This window comes from Abramis brama (assembly GCF_963993115.1).
Source record: "Abramis brama genome assembly, chromosome: 12".
Taxonomy (NCBI): domain Eukaryota; kingdom Metazoa; phylum Chordata; class Actinopteri; order Cypriniformes; family Leuciscidae; genus Abramis; species Abramis brama.
The window spans coordinates 4796674-4815089 of NC_139974.1; the positions used below are offsets into that span (position 1 = coordinate 4796674).

General features: G+C 38.1%; 1 protein-coding gene across 1 annotated transcript in view; it reads left to right on the plus strand.

The window, feature by feature from the left end:
• Positions 1–9036: 9036 nt before the first annotated feature.
• Positions 9037–18416, plus strand: part of rapgef5a (Rap guanine nucleotide exchange factor (GEF) 5a) — a 64571-nt gene continuing 55191 nt past the window's right edge. Inside the window, exon 1 of the mRNA XM_084130703.1 lies at positions 9037–9794. Coding sequence (XP_083986829.1) covers positions 9636–9794 — 159 coding nt within the window. The 5' untranslated portion in view covers positions 9037–9635. The remainder of the gene's footprint in view (positions 9795–18416) is intronic.

Sequence of the window (18416 nt, forward strand, 5' to 3'; positions counted from 1 at the left end):
CTGAGCTAAGCATTTTCTCCATTTATTGCCACAGCAGAAACTCTCTGTCACTTTCACTCATATTCATGCTGCATTTTACATCTGCATGTCATCAATACAGGGTAGTGCAATCGGTGCTCATTCATTCTGCTGAAAGGGATAGTTCACCCTATATTATCAATGTTTATTTGTGAATAAAAGCCTAAATTCAATCAGTTCATCATATAAAGTGATCAAGTCTTTTCAGAAAATTTGGACTAAACCACTCTATTCAAATGGATTAGTTTTACTGTCACTTTATGAACTTTCTGAAGTGTCAAAGTTGTCAGTTTCGTGAACTGTCAATGGAGGGTCGGAAAAGCTCTCAGATTTCATCAAAAAGATCTTCATTTGTGTTCTGAAGATGAATGAAAGACTTATGGGTTTGGAACGATACGAGGATGAGTAATTAATGACAGAATTTTCTGTGATTTCTGTGAATTTTTGGGTGAATTATCCCTTTAATGAGGACTACAGCTAGCAAGATGTGAGATGATTGAGGAATCGGACATTTGTAGTCCTATATAGCAAAGTTTTTAGCAACTTTTGTAAAAAAAAAAAAAAAGTAAAAAAAAAGTGACTTCTAAATTCACATTTGAGGTTTGTTGTTGTAATGTAGAACAAAATGTGACAGATTTTTTACTCGTAATTCAAAACCCATTACTGAGAGAACCAATTTGTTGCAAAACAGCACTGTTAGCACTGTTAAAATTTTACATAAATGTGATGAAAAGTTAATTTTTTCGTCTTACATAAGGAACGTTTCATCAAACATTTCAAACAGCAAGAAACCGCCAAAAAAGAAAGCGCGGTAGGTCAAGAAAAGTATTCGCGCGCAGTAAAGGAGGTAACCATAGCAACAGCAGATCAACAGTTGGAGCGCTTGCCTTTTGGATCAGTATCTGACAGGTACATCGATAAACCATAAGTAGGCTGTTATTTTAGGGTAATTTTAAATCTAAAAAGTGTAAAACATCTTTAAGATAAGCAACTTTGGGTGTGAAAAGACGATTTGGGCTCTGCAAAACGAGTTTGAAAAGCTAAGACGTAGGCTATAGCCTACCGAAGGTCGATGTTCACTCGCCAAGCCAGATCACTAATCGTCAAGGGCTGGACAAGACCAGCGTTGGGAAAATACGACATTTTGCCAAATATTTTGCCAAATATTTAGGGCAAGATTGGGGAGATTTTCTCTGTTTCTGGTGGCTTCCCCTCAGATCTGCTCCACAGAGAAAATTCGGTGGATTCTCCCTCCCTGAAGAAGGGTATATTAGTAAATATGACTTTCAATTGACTTTCAAATTAAATTTACCACAATTTCTTTCTTTCTTTCTTTATTCCAAGAACTTTAATTCTGGAACTTCTTTATTCCATTATTTCTCTGTGACTTCAAAACTACATGTATAATGTAAATGATGGCATACTTATGGAAAGTTTTGGTACCGTTTTGTATGCTATTTTATATTTTAATGCAGAGAATGGATGTTTGTTTGAACAGGACATTTTACCTTCCGAGTCCGAATAAACAGAAGTTCTCTAAAGCAACCACTAGATGCCAGTAAAACGTCTCTTAACACTAATGTCCAGTTCAGCTTTCAGATTGTTTTAAACATAATTACACTTATTATACTTGTTTAAAGTTTAAAACCTGACTATAATTTTACCGTTGACCTTTTGTTGGTCCTGGAACAATATTCTTGTCACAACATCAACCATTAACTACTACTAAAATCAGCTCTAAGCAAAATCCTTCTGATTCATGGCAAAGATGCTGACCCGGAACATTTTCTGTGTGTTGGTACCAGAACTCCTCTCCTCTCCTGTGTTCTGTTCGAGAGCCATGGGCATTCTTCAATATTTAATCAAGGGTGTGTTTGAAGATCTTTGTCTGTGTGTGAGAGCAGTAACTGGAGAGGAGACGGTTTAAGATGAAAGACTTTCTTCACTCTCTTATTCTCAGTCTTGCTTCCACACACGCAGACGTCTCAGTATCACACAGGCCTCCCACAGTTTGTTCGCTGACTGAGGCATGTTTCGCATGAAACTAGAGCACTTTCTCAATCTAGTAAGCTCTAATGTGATTGGATGACTTCACACAGCTTCCAAGAGCGAAGGCCCATGGGGTTTTTCCTTCAGTCTGTCTGGGAAAAAAAAAGTTGTGTTTACCCAGGATGAAATCTTTTGAGGATGAAATGGTTCCTGGATTTGCCAAGGTTAGTAACATCAAATCACTGAAAGATAAGTTTTGTATGGAACATTTTGTGATAAATAGACTAGATATACATGATCAGAACTGTATCTTACTTAACTATCTCCTTTGTACTAACATAACCTATTTAAATATAAATAAAATATATCATATGTGACGGGGTCACACAGGGATCGCTGAGAACATCGTCATACTTTTACCGACTAAAAGATGCATTTAACAATATCATTCGCTGTAAAAGTACATAATATAGCCTACACATTTCTACTGTTAATTTTAAGCTTTTAAACTTAAAAAAATAAATAATTTGTAGGATATAATATAGTAAAAAATTACGTGCCGTATTGTAAATATAACATTTTTTATTGTATGGACATTTATTGTGAATTCATGTTTTTTCACTGTTTTCATAAAAAAAAAAAAAAATTAATATTTAAAAAATAAGTACTTCTAAATGTTCATAAAGAAGAAGAAAAATGCAATTTTGTTTTTGAGGAATATCATGGAATAGGCAAGCTGTATTCTAGACATGAAAATATATATGTGTCCTTTTCAAATATATAAATGTTAACCTATAGTTTCTTTTTCAGGTCCATTTGTCATAAGGTAAGGTAACTTACAGTTTTTTCCATTTACAGTAATTTGTGATGATGTTTTACAGTAGATCGCAGCGGTCTCCTCCCATCAGGACTCTGAACACACACCGTTTAACAGCGTGGCATTAAACGGCCCTGCCATCACACACTCGGAGCTCGTGTCATTAGATCACATGATATCAGTGCTGAGGAGATGTGTAAATACTTCAACGGAGGGATTACACTGAGTATTTTTAATCATGATAAGCGTTTTCTAAGAATAGAGTCTGAATGCAGTCGAACATAACAACAGAATAACATGCAGATTATTCTCCCATAAGGGACATTGATTTTGTTAACAAATACGTTCTTGATTAGATGCGCACATGCCATCAAAAAGTGAAGTGTGTAATTTGTGTACCACAAACTGAATCGCAAAAATGATTGTTTCCCAATGAATCCTAATGGGATCAAATGCAAATCCGATAAAATGATTCTATAATAGGATATACTGTAGGAGAAATATTAAAAGTATATATTTTAGGGCTGTAAAATCGATTAATCGCATCTAACATAAAAGTCTGTGTTTACATAATATATGTGTGTATATAATATGACATATATATAGCCTATATTATATATATATATTTCTCTGTGTGTGCGTGTCTGTGTATATATACATATATACGCATATATATATATATATACACACACGCACACAGTATATATGTATAAATATATGTGTGTGTGATACAGTGCACCCACACACATGCACAGATATATATATATGATATATATACAGAGGCGGACAGATTACACAGCTTCATTACTTGAGTAAAAGTACAGATACCCCTTGCTAAATTTTACTCAAGTACAAGTAAAAGTACTACAGTCAGATGTCTACTTAAAGCCACACCGCGGAACTTTTGCGGGCGCTAGGGGCGCTAGACCTGTAACTTTCACGTCTAGCGCCCCTAGAGGCCACAAGCGCCGCAGCACTGTCGCAAAAGTCTGCTCCATGAGTATATCAGAGCCTATGGTCACGTGATGGCCGTAAAGCGATACGTTCTCCAGGTCACATGACCTGGCCAACGACGGTCCGTCTTCTCCAAATTTACATAGGCGGTATTTCAAGAGGGCAGCCCCGCTCGGAGCATTAATAGTGTCAAACGCTGTATATTGGCCTGAGGAATCATTTAAAATAACTCGTATGCGTCAACTCTTTAGGTCACAAAGTCCGCGGTGTGGCTTTAAGTAAAATTACTAAAGTACTTGTTTTTAAAAGTACTTGAGTATCAAGAGTACAAGAGTACATTTTCTAAATATTGCATTACTACTGCCACAGTGCTTACATTGGTAAACACAGCAAACCCTTGAAGCGAAAACTATTGTAAGGTTGGAATTCCTGCAGTGGTTTAAGCTGCAAGAACTGCCGAATGACTAAAGAAACGTTATTGGCAAGATGGTAGAAAACTGCACATTTCTTGTCTATACCACCCTCTGCCGCTTATACCAACGACGGAAATAAGTGCAGTTACAATAGCTTAATATTTGTGGGAGAGCGTTGCTATAGATAGTGACGATATTGTATTGCAATATTTAGCACTTCAAAGTCAATACCAAATCAAAACTAGTTAGCACATTAGTTGCAATTGAAAAGGTTTAATGACAAATTATGGTTATGGTTACACTTAAAATAGTTACAAAATAGATGATAACTTATATTATTAATTGTACCCAGCATATATGAAAAATGTTACCAGAGAGAGAGAGAGAGAGAGAGAGAGAGAGAGAGAGAGAAAGAAAAGAGGAGCCCCCAAGAAAGGGACCCAGAGAAGAAGATAGCCAGAGCATCAAAGAGACAGAGCAACAGTTACAATCTTGTTTTATCCTTTCCTTGACCATGTGACTAAAAACAAACTGTGAGACATTCAAACTGACCAATCAGATAATTACACTCCCACCACTGTACTAAAGGTGTGACAATTCATCAACCCCCAAAGTACAAACATTTGGCCTGCAAGCCTAGATCACTATCAGCCCCTCTGTGCCTTAGGAACTCCAAATGGTCATTGTGGTAGGAAGAGGGGGGTAGAAAAACAGTCAAGCAAATATCTTTGTTCATTTAAAATATCTTGGATTATTTTCAATCCTACACTATCATTTACTTATTCAGAAAATTGAAATAGTCTGGCGAGGTGGGGCCACGGGTTCGGGATGCGATATTTTTTTCCCCAGGATGGTAGGGGAAGACTCATGAATATTCATTTGGGAAGTCATCACTGATTGGTCTGATGACCTACCCATAAACCTACCCGTCACTGGGGTTAAGACCAATCAGGGATGATTTCCCTAATGAATATTCATGAGTCTTCCCCTACCATCCTGGGAAAAAAAATAAAAAAGGGATGGACCTGCTGTGTCTTCATCCATTGTTTCGTCCATGGTTTCGTCTCTTATCTAAATCTGACCATGAAGTTGACTTTGGTGGAAAGCTGAAAGTGATTGCTGATAGGCTGTCCCAATCAGTGGAGCCTGCACAGTCCAATCACATTTGAGAGGGAAACAACAAATTGAGGGTTTCCGATATGTTTTTTTAGTTTTTTTTTTAGAAGTAACTGGTACTCACAGTTATGGATAGAAATGTAGTGGAGTAAAGAGTACAATATTTGCCTCTCAAATGTACTTGAGTAAAGTCATGAGTACTCCCCAAAAATGATACTCGAGTAAAGTAGAGATCCCTCAAAATTGTACTTAAGTACTGTACTCAAGTAAATGTACTCCGTTACTGTCCGGCTCTGTATATATATAAATATAATATTATATATACACACACATATATTATGTATACTTTTCTGTTAGATGCGATTAATCGATTTTACAGCCCTAATATATTTGAATATATAATATTTAAGATAAATATTTTAATATAAAAATATAATAAATTATATTTTAACATAATATTTATAAAACATATTTTATAATAATGTCACTTTTGTTCCCATTAGGACCTTTTAGTTCACATATTATGAGTTTTAAACCATAATGGAGGCAGATCCAGGTATTTATTATACTTAATAATTAAGTTTTATTAATAGTTTGAGTTTCTGTTAAAGTTTTAGTAATTTTGTCATTTTTATTAGTTAGTTAGTTTTTGTTTTTTAATGTCTAGTTTTATAAATTAATTTTTATTTCTGCAACTATAGCTGAAAATAAAATAAACCCCTTTTTTTAATGTTGTATTAACTATTACTTTCCGTTAATGTTTATTTTATTTAAAGTAACTATTTATTTTTTTATTTTTATTTTTTTAATGGTTTTAGTTGTCTGTAATAACCCTGGTCAGACCTGATTGAACACTTCTGATGAGGCTTTTTGTCTGGAGATCAAAAGCTGGAGATCAAGTTCAGCATCCACAGCATCTCCACGTATCCCAATGGTAACAATTCTTTTTCCAATTTATTCCAGATTTCCTTTTTATTCTTTATGTTACAAATTCCCATAGAATTTCCAGTGGAATCCTGTACATAATCCTTAGAGATTTTTTGTTGTTGTGTTTTTTACGTTCATGTCATCAGATTGTTAATGTCTGTCTCTCTCTGCAGACCTTCGAGACTGAACACCTGCTTTGAATGTGCTGCCCAGCTTCCCATGTGGCTTTCTTGTCATCTAACACCTCTGTGTTACACCTGAAATTAGAGCACAGAGAGACACACCCACAACACACACATCACCCCCCAATGAACTCCACTGGGACACACACACACACGTGTCCTCCAGGCATATGCTCCATTCAGCCGTATAGAGGTGATCTTTCATTTTGACAGATCATCAGCTATTCTTTCATGCAAGATGTGGAGATACTGGTTTGCCGAGCACGAGCATTCGCTTTTAACGTCTTCATGCAGTCGACAGTGAGGAACAGGCCTCTGCTTTGCTGCCGAGCCTAATCTCGGATTAGACGGCTTTTTTTTCCAAAGTTGCGCTTGTGGATTGTGAAAGGTTTGCTTATTCTGAGAGCGTCCTGAAGATTTTATCTGGCTAAAGGGGGTGGCACTGTTTCTGGCCCATCATGCATTTGTGAGCAGCGAGGACGCCTGCCAACTTGTGTCACGCTGGCTGTGGGTGTTGATGGATAACAACCTCAGGTGTCCGTCATCAAATACATGCCAAAGCACACTGCAAAATCAAAGGCCGACTTCTGATCTGACCTCGACGGAAAAAATGGCCTCAACATCCAAATAATTATTCGTAACTGACAAAACAATATCTATCAATAACTCCATCACACATTGCAGGAGAAACACTATGAGCCAGATTTACTTAACAGGGCAAATTAGCATGAGAGCGCAACTCCAAAAAAGCTCAGATGGAAAATTCTGCTGGTGATTTACTGACGACGTGCAAATTAAAGAGCAGACGCAGCTGGATCATTTCCATAATGACCAACACAATCTACAAATTAGCATCTGGTTTAATACATGCTTTTTTGGCCGGTAAATAATAGCGGAAATACCAGTAAATTGACCAGTGCAAACCTTAGTAAATCACATTTAAATACTCTGAAAGGGAAACTCCTACAAATGCATATGCAATAAGGTCAGCCTCAAAAATAACCCTGTCCACATTTTCACTGTGTGTCTTAAGTAAATCCTGACAGTGTTTTTTTTAACGCCAAATGAGGGTTTGCATTGGCACAAGCTGTTGATAAATCTGGCCTCTTGTGTTTTGTACAGAATCAGGGACTGTATGAACACCAGTCTTAAGAGACAAACAACCTGATCAATACTTTAACACGCTGTAATGTACCGTCGCAAGAAACAGCGCAGACCTGAAAATCAAATCAGATCTATTGATGTGAACTTCTGAACATTGATATTGATTTCACACTGATTCATTTATTCAGACAAATGGGTCATAGAAGACTCTAAGGACACAATGTCCCTCTGAATGTGCAATAATACAGTCAATCTGGAGCAAAATTCATGTTTATTAAAATATAAAACTGATCATTTAGAAGATTTCAGTTTGTCAGACATTAAAGAAACGCAAAACAATGAGCCTTACAAAATAATACTTGTAATCTCTGCTGGAATCTGTATTGTTTAATTGAATTGTTAACCCTGGATTTATAATTTAAATCTAAAGATTAGAGATGGTACTAATGCAATGAATTCTCACTGATTGTTAACACGTGCGAATGGAAGTCTGATATTTACTGTGGGCCGGTCAGAAGATTTTAAATGATTCTGAGCGACTCATTGATTTGGACCAGCTGGAAAAAAAATCGTTTTTTGGCTCGACTGTCTCTTAGAAAACACAGGGTAAGAATTATGTTAATGGGGACTATTTGAGGCTGCCAAATCAGTAAACTGCAGCACAAATATTAATTACAATGACACTGATCAATGAATCTTTAGTGCTAAAGTTTCATATCGTTGCAATAAAAGATGTGACATGTTTCCAGTACATGTGCATATTCATCTTCAGTATTTTTACATGTTAATGAAGGCAATATTTGGCCCATTTATCTTTTGCTGAAATAAACACCATGTAAATGTGGGTATTCATATTTGAGAAAATTGTCCCTCAAAGGTAAATTGGACAAAATCTCCTTTTTTTAGTTGGAAAAAAAAGATCAATGGATAAACTGTTTTTTTTTTTCCATTACTAAATAACTTTTTAATATTATTAATTGTTATTAGTCCTGAAACCAATGCAACTCATGAGTGATGTCATGTATGGTTGAGTTGTCATTGGTCTTTAAGATTCAATGTCCAATCACTGCAAACTGTATTAAAATAGTTCTTGACATGCATGGAATGATTTGATTGGTGGGAAGGACAAACTCCCTGACATGCCAATTACTTATAAATGCTAAGGTGTAAGTATTATACTGCTATTGAACATCTAAATGTATAAGGTATCATGAATGATATTGTGATGATGGGGAAAATGTTGAGATTTGCAAAATCTCATTAATTTATGAAAAATACTTTTATCTCCAACATCAGCTAAAATGGCCCAATTTTTTACCATAAGCTATATATGTTTATGGTTCTTTTCATTATTTCTCAATTATATAGGAAAGAAATGATGGTTTAGAATATTTATATTATCAATAACACAACGTAGAGACACTCACATGCCTTCATGGCCATTTTATTATTAGTTAAAATGAGGCATAAAATTACAATTTAAAATAAAAGTACAATTCCTGACCATGGGGAAAGCCACACATTGCCAATGTCTGTCTTAATAAAGGCTTGATTTTGGTGACATATTTCCAGACAGAATGTTAAAAGACCACAGACAGAGCAGTTTGGAAAAATACAGTTTAATGGTTCAAAAGTGGCACTTGTTACCTAAATTCTCAGTAGCCTATGCCCTCATAACGCGGATACTTCGGAAGCGATTATCCTCAGAAGTTGGCTATAATGCAACCTGCCTTTAGGCATGTTCCTCTTCCATGATTCTCACGTGAAGTAAATATGGCCTAATGCATGTTAGTCCAAGTTTTCTTTTAGGTGCATGTTTCATATGAATGCAGATGTGTTTTTGAATGTCCTCGTTTAGTCAGCGATGTGAGTGCATTTGTATGTGAGTGTATCCAGAACGTAGCCTATGTGTGCGTCCGTGTGTGTGTGTGTGTGTGTGTGTTAGTGCGTGTGTGCACGAGCGTGTGTGTGTGATCGCTGGGTGGAGCAGCAGTGTTCGGCAGGTCTCTCGTCTCCTCTCTCGGTTGAGCGGCTCATTGCGGCGGCTGGAGATCCATCGAGCGGCGGCAGAATGTGGTTCCAGTGTCCGTGCGCGTAAAGAGCAGGTGGAGGAGGATGATGGAGGAATCCGACAGCCTCCCCTGTCCCGCGGAGGACGGGCTCCTGTCGAGCTGGAGATGGAACAGAACCGCCAGGGATCAGGTCCAGATCAAGCAGAAGATCAGAGATCTGCCCGGATTATTAAAACACGGACTGAACCTGCGCAAAAAGAGCGTGAGTTACCAATGCATGATGAAGGATGTGTGTTTTCAGCATCAATACACCACCCATATCCACCACCATCACTAATATTATAATGTGCATGAACAACCTGACGTTATGAGAAAACGTGATTGATGCGTCTTGTCAATGCATTAATGTGTTTATCCAAATGTCATTGATTATGAAGGAGAGGCTGTAATGTTTTTTTTTTTTTTTTTTTTTTTCTTCAGTCGTGGTATCTAAGGAAACAGAGATCCACATACACACAGTCAGGTACACAAACACACACCGGCTGTAACTTCCAAAAATGAAAAAGGAAAATGTTCTGCGGTTCGTATTTGCTGAATTTGATTAATACGTGCAATATTGCACTTATCAATAGTTTCAGCCAAAGTACAATACATACGCTTTGCTACTGCTGTAAAATTATAAATTAATGCACGATCATTGAGAAAATGGTAATTTCTGTTTACGTATTTTTTTCACATTGGTGACTCATATCACTTTACCACAATTTTACTGTGGTAACAATAACAGGTAGAAACTGGTTACCATAGTAAATGTTGTAATGGCAGAATGATATTTTTAAAGCCTGCATAATATGTCAATGAGGGTGTTGACAAAAAAAAAGTATGATGTTTTTTTTTGACATGGTACTGTGGTATTTGGACACTGCCATGTTTTTCTTGAAATGCATTGTGTACCGTGTAAATACCATGCTGTATCGTGTAAGAGTGAACTGTAGGAAAATAGGCAGCTGATCAGCTATTTGTTGTATGAATATTGTTCTGCGGTTGTGTAATATAGTCGGAATATTGCATAATGTGATATTTTTAAAGGTTGTTGTTATTTAAAAAAAATACTCACTTTACAAAGGTTCTATTATGACATCACAATGCCTATGATTCTAATTAGAACCTTTATTTTTTAAGAGTGACCATGTAAATATATGGTATTTATTCAAGTACATTGAACATTAGGTGCCATGGTCTCAGATACCATCATTTAACCATACCATCACAGTAGGTTTTTGTGGACTGTAAGGAAAGAGCTGATATATATTCTGTTTATACACTCCTGGCATGACAGAGGGGCTATTCAGAGCTTCAGAGGGTTGAAGACAGGAATTGTTTTGCTGGTTTGTGTGTGTGGGTGAATATCTCTCATTTGTATAAGGCCTGATTAATCATGAGGATGAGAGGAAACAGTGATCAATGAAGACTTTTGTAACTCTAACATTTTAAGAAATGTAGCTTTTGAATTATATTCAGTAACTTCTATTGTTGTTAAAAGACAGCACAAACATCACTTGGTTCTACAGTGTTTCATCTCTTCGTCTCTGATGTGTTTTACCGTGAGGGTTCTTACGCCTTCGAACAGAATGTTTGGTTCGGGCTCATTTGACTCAAGTCATGCGCCCCGGGGTGATTAGAGAATTAAAAAATGAAAGCCTCATTAGCACTAAATGAGAAACAAATATTACACTCGTGACATTTGTTTCGTTGTGTGCTGCACTGACAACAGCTACTGGAGCATCAGTTCACCAGGTTCTTCTGCGGTAACATACGAAATACAATTAAAAAATAAAGGTTTCTTGAAGGCTTCAGCTGATGCTAAAGGAAGACCTTTTGGGCTGTGTTTACACTTGTAGTTTGGTTTGCTTGGTTTGTTTAGTCTGGACCAACAACATTTTTTGGGGGATTTTTAACACCAAACCTAAAGATGCCAAACCTAAAGGCATAGGGACACGTTCACAACCTGATTGGTCGGCTTTTATGACATATATATCGAGACGGAACTTAACAAACATCCAAAACAATGCTGTGTTCTGGGATAAATGTGCTCGTTGTATGTGCGTAGCCTACATATGACAGTATTTTGACCAGCTGAGAAATAAAATGTGTAAAGGAGTCAAAACAGCGGCAGGAATCCCTCCATCACACGCACAAACACAGATCTGCTGTGAGGAGACGCGGTTCTGAAGTCTGTACTGTAACTGAGATGAAAATTGTGAGAATGTGACAAATGTGAACAACGCTCGGGATGGTTGACAGTGCAGTGTTGCATCGTCACGATAGTTTAATCCTTGCCAATTTAAGAATTCAAGCGCAAGAAGATGCGAAAGGGAACTCAGTTTGTTTCTCGTGCGCTGTGTGAGAAGTTTTCCGTGTGCAAACATCCCAAGTGTGCGCCCAGAAATCTGAACTGCACCGGCTTGTATTTGGGACAGGCGTCTATATGAGACAGGCCTTTAATTTAGTGTTGATATGTTGTTCATTGAGTGTAGGCCTAGAGATAACGATCCAAATAGCATAGGCTGATAGACGGAAAGCATAACAGCTGGAGGTTACCAAATCTGTGTTTGTGTTTAACAAATCAGTTAATGTAAGAATTAGCCTACTATATTTCCGAATGTCTTTGGCGAATTCCTCCTCCTCTTCGCTCTCCTCCACTTCCCTCTCCGGCCTCCGCTAACTCTGCCTGCCTTGCTTGCGCTAACAGCTCCCGCCCAGATGCGCAGGGCTCTTTTGCGTGCGCAATCTGCTCCATAGAACTGGCTTAAACAGACGATCTGACGGGTTTTAGAAGATTAAATACAACCCGAAACTAAAAAACAGACCAGGGGTCTCATGTATCAATCTTGCGTACGCACAAAACCTTTGCGTACGCCAGCTTTCAGGCTCACGGTCGTATGTACTAACAGTGAAATTAACGCGAGAATGTGCGTTCCTCCACGCCAATTTCATGTCTGGCGTACGTACATTTCTCATTGTTTTTGTCCGTTGGCGACTCTTACAGGCAATGAAGTGAAGTTGCAAACATTACACAACGAATGGTTCTACAAGTCTATCGCACCACCACCTGTGGGAAGCATTGCTATTAATTTGCAATTTATAAAATAAATTACATATATTGTCACACGAGCCTTATGGAAATATTCTATCAATTATGCAATTAAGTAAGAACATATAAAAGCATATGCAAATTGATACAACCCTTAGTCTATGGAAATGACAGCTTTGGTTTAATGTCCACCTTTATAGACCATTTCTTTTTAAGGTCATTTAGGGTAGACTGTGTACAGTTGAGACGTGTACAGTTGAGACACCTTAAATAACTTGCGTTCGCAGCAAGCACAAGTTGTGATTTTTGCTGTGCACGTGCGTATTAGTGTCCTCTTTGATCGTGGGAAATTTGAAAAACGGACGCATCTCCGATCCGAAGAAATCGGAAAAAGTTTTTTTTTCTAAGATATGACGTTCACTTCACCATGCACTCTCCACAATGAATAGCTTATTATCCTTATGTGACTGTTAAACGTAACTGGTATCACCACAAACGTTATTCTGTGCCCTAAAAACTGGCATATTTCATGGTATTGTGTCATGCATGAGAAATGTGCGAGGTGGCCAGCGGGGGATAGTTGAGACACATACTGTACCCCCGATAGAGTTCTATTAGGAAACACACTGTTTAGTTGTTCAGCGTTATGATAACAGGTTAAACGTCGTAATAAGCCAGCATAGGACGCAAATGAAAATAAAATTTGATATTTGTGATATTTAAACTGTGTATTATTAATAAATATTGTTACATATCTTGTTCCTGCTTTATACATTTTAACCAGTGCTAATTTAAATAAAATGAATGAATATAAATGGTTGAATAAACAAAAATGTTGCCCAATTGTTATTTTCTTTATTTGTCTTTATTTTTTATATTTACAATGAATGGTTAGTTACCTTCACATCATTAGAAATGGGTGTCTCAACTGTACCACATATTGGTACAGTTGAGACAAAGTTGAGACAAAAAGCACCTTATTTTTATGAGCTAATTGTGGAAAATATAAACTAGGGTATTATTGATTGATAATATCTTAGTCTACAAGCTAATGAAATGTCATGTGGCGTGTCATGTGGAAATTCACTTCTTTTCAGTGTCTATTTTTGTGTGAAAAATCAAATCTCAACTGTACTCAGTCTACTCTACAGTGCGACTTTCAGATCCCACCGCATTGACAGCATCAGCCAAACTCTCCCACTCATATTTTTTCCTTTTGTTATTAATATTTTTTTTTTCGTTTCTACCTCCGATAGTAGCACCTCCAATTCACTTTCTGTAAAGTTTCGTTTCTTGCCGCCATTTTCTTACTGCTTTCTTTTGCCAAAGTGGACTCATTACCATATTTAAATTAATTTAATTAAGGGAGGAGACTGGGTGGGGCGTTGTGCTCGTGCATGTGCGCTCAATTTTACGTTAACTGGGATGTACAAAGAGAATACGCGTGGGATCCTTCGTACACAGAGATTCATACATCTGGGGTTTTTTTGTGCGTACGCACATTTACAGCTTTGTCCGTACGCAATGTTTTAGTATGAATTCAACGCAAGTCTTTGTACATGAGGCCCCAGGCCTCTATTTGAGACCAGCCTTTATTTATCCAAACCTGTAGACACACCAGGCGTGTAAAAGAGACAGGCGTCTATTTGGGACTCGGCTATTATTTGAAGTTTTACGGTACTGAATTGAGCTCTGCTTCACGTCTTCTTGTGCTTGAACACACATATTCAAACTAAATTCTTGGCAAGTATCCTTGTAAACATAGTCAGGTGTATCTTAACTGAACGTAAACAGTTGAGAAATAAAACGCAAGTGTAACAGGTCCTTGGATTAGCTCTTAAAGTGACAGCAGCCTAATATTCCTGCTGTTGTTTGTGTTGTAAATGTTAATGCCTTGAACAGAGGAATGGCTTTGTAAAACCAGCCCTGGTGATGTGACAATTCTCTGATGGGGAAGCTGCACTTAATTTCATAGTCCTCATGCTGTGTGTGTGTGTGTGTGTGTGTGTGTGAGTGCCTCTGGATGTAATGAAATCTTAACGAGAAAGACAAGGCTTGTTTGATGTCTCCATCTTGCAGTGCACTCATCCAGAGCGACAGATTTATCCACACCATGCAAGAGAGAGGTGCATGAGCGTGTGTGTGTGTGTGTGAGCGCTCTAATCTGAGAGTAATCCATTTCTGACACATAATGACACACAGACTCACTGCACTCTGGATCAGTGTGCACTACATAGTGAGTCAGGATGCTTGCATCCTTTCCCGTGTTTTGTTTCCCGTCTGTTCTCTTTCCCTCTCTTCATACTCACCTTCTGTATAACATTTCTCCTCTCTCTTCTTCTGCCCCTCTCCTTCATGCATTTGTAAATACTCTCCCTCATTTCTCTCTCTCTCTCCCTCACTCTCCCTCTCTTCTAGAAAGAGATTGAAATGTTGCTAATGAATAAAAGTGTTTGTGAGTGTATGTGTGATACAGAACTAAACTGCATGCATGTTCTTTAGGAAATGTAAAATTTAAGTGTTTGCATAATTCGCCACCACAATCCTAGCATGCTATAAGTGGTTGTCAGGGTGTTGCTAGGGGGCTCTAGAGTCTAGAGGGTTGCTAGGGAGTTGTGTGGTCTGGGAAGTTACTAGGTTGTTGCTAGCTTGTTGCATTGTAGGTGGTTGCATGATTTCTTTTTCTTTTTTTGGAGGGCTTGTATTCTGGCAAAGCAAGTGTACCATATAACATATTTCATAGTATACACAGTGGTAATTCAAAGTGCTGCTTTAAGTAGACATGATAAAGTGAAATAAAATGCACATAAATATTTTCAAGTATACAGAATAAAAAAATATATTTAAAAAAATAATACAGTTCAGTAAAGAGTAGAACAGTGCCCATTCAAGGACTGTAGTTAGGATGTCCTAGGTGTTCTAAGACTAAGTGGTCGCTAGGGCAATGCTACATGATTGCTTGGATATTCTGGGTGGTTGCTAGTGTCCTATGTGGTGGCTAGGGTGTTAAAGGGTGATTGCTGGGATGTCCAGGGTGGTTGCTAGGGTGTCCTGGGTGGGCGGTAGGGTGGTTGTGTATTTAATCAGTTGCTGGGGTGTTCTGGGTGGTTGCTAGGGTGGTCTGGATATTCTAAGTGGTTGCTAAGGTGATTGTGTTCTAATTGGTTGCTGGGGTGTTCTGGGTGGTTTCTATGGTGTTCTAGGTTTTCTAATTGGTTGCTGGGGTGTTCTGGGTGGTTGCTAGGGTATTCGTGTTCTAATTGGTTGCTGGGGTGTCCTGGGTGGTTGCTAGGGTGTCGTGTTCTAATTGGTTACTGGGATGTCCTGGGTGGTTGCTAGGGTGTTCGTGTTCTAATTGGTTACTGGGATGTCCTGGGTGGTTGCTAGCGTGTTCGTGTTCTAATTGGCTGCTGGGATGTCCTAGGTGGTCGCTAGGTTGTTCGTTTTCTAATAGGTTCCTGGGGTTATCGTGGTGGTTGCTAGGGTGTTCTAAGTGGTTTCTGGGATGTCCTGGGTGGTTGCTTGGGTGTTTGTGTTCTATTTGGTTGCTAGAATGGTCTGGGTGTCCTGGGTGGTTGCTAGGGTATTCGTGTTCTAATTGGTTGCTGGGGTGTTCTAATTGGTTACCTGGGTAGTTGATAGGTCATTGTAAGGTGATTGCATAAAAAAATCATTCATGTCTGGAGCACAAATGGTGTGAGGCGAGCTATGCACAAAAGTTTAATACTTCAGGTTAAGGGTTTGTTCAAATGACATTGAGAAGATAGGGATCATTTTGTGATTTATGAGCCGCAAAGGATGAGAAAGGTGATTTCATTGAAAGATTTTAAGTATGCATGAAGGACAAGAACGTCCCTTTTTATCTAAAAACCTTTTCCACCTCATGCGTTTGCTTATCTCTGTGGCCCGTCTGCTCCATCTCCTATCCGAGCCAAACAGAGTTCAGCTCCTAGATCTCCAACAGCAAATCAATACAGTAAATCTGATACACACGCCGTCTTCAGAGCCCAGTCAAAACAAAGCCAACAAGCGTGCGCTCGGCCCCTGGAGAGATTCGTCTGCAGAGAGACAAACGCTTGCTGATAGCAGTCTGTCTGTGGACACCTGCAGGTCAGCTCGCGTCACGGAAAGCCACAGTCTCGGCCGATACCATCATCACAGGCACTCTCAGGAATTTCAAACAATATTCAGCCAAATCAACAGATGAATCTATTTCTATTTTCTGTTTAGTTCTTTGACAAACATGATAGCAGAATGGTAATGTTGTATCTTCCTGATCTGTTACGGCCTGGTTTGAGTGTTTGTGAAACCTGTTTAGAAATATAAATTTGTGGTTGAACAGACTTCTAACACTGAGTGTTGAAGTTAAGCGTTTGAATGATTCCTCAAATCTCTTGTCTTGTTGAGAAGAGGTGTGCTGTTACTTTACCAAGCTCTTAGACTGATGGATTGTAAAACAGGCTGAAGATTCCCATAGACTTGCATATATTTTTAATGTTGCACAGATGCATCACTAATTTATTGTGATACGCTTACCTTCAGAGTTGCATTGCCATATGATTTTAATGCGTTTTAATGCTTTTTAAAGGAGTCATAACCTAGTATTACCTTGGATACCCACGCTCTATTATAGTCTTTCAGGCCCATTTTTTCTCGAGGAAAAGTGAAAATTACAGGTCATGACTCCTTTAAGATTTCTTTACTCCGGAGACTCATATTCAATGTGTCCTTATTCTATGACTTACATTTTTTATTGATAGATTTAAATCGAATCTTAAAGGGATGGTTGATTATGATTTCACTTTTTTAACTTTAGTTAGTGTGTAGTGTTGCTGTTTGAGCATAAACAACATCTGCAAAGTTATATCGCTCAAAGTTCAAAGCAAAGGGAGATATTTGCTTTTAAAGAAATTGCTTTTTAAGGACTACAGCAAACGGCTAGTAGATACTACACGACATTCCTCCCGGGTTAGTGACATCACTAACACTAAAATTTACATAAACCCCGCCCCTGGAACACGATTTATAGATTATCAAGACAGAATATGCTAATCAATGACTAGAAGATAACTACACATCACCTACATAAATTCATCAACTAACCATTCAGAAATGTCCTGTTGCTTCTACATGTTGTCACTTCTTCTTGAGTCTCTCCATCATCATCTGACTCCAGTTTGAACATAAAAGGCTAAAAGTTTTTGAAATTTTCAGTGCATGTCTGTGTGAGTGCAAGCTGTTGAAGCTCCGCCCCCTGTGCCGGGAGCAACAGCTCATTTGCATTTAAAGGAACAGACACAAAATGGTGTGTTTTTGCTCACCCTCAAAAAGTGACAATTTTAACATGCAATATCTGGTGTATTTTGAGCTAAGACTTCACATACACACTCTGGGGACATCAGCGAATTATTTTACATCTTGTGAAAAGGGCATTATACCACCCCTTTAAGTTTATCTCATATTGCTAACACATTATCCAGATACATTACACTAGCAACGTTCATAGTTCATTTCAGAAAAGCATGGGAGGAGGATTCGAAACCCACCACAAGTAATAATACCAGTCCCGTGTTTCTTTGGAATATCCCGGACGAGCCCCCAAGTCTGTATAGATGCATTATCCAGAGAAACTCGTTTAATTTGGACCAGTAAGCAACCACCTAGAAAACCCGAAACCCGAAAGGTTAAAATGTTCTGCGGTGACGTCAGGTTGTAAACCCCTTCTTGATCTAGTTGAAATGTTTATTTTTAATGTTTTAAAGTTTAGCTTTATTGCTCAACAGATCTGAG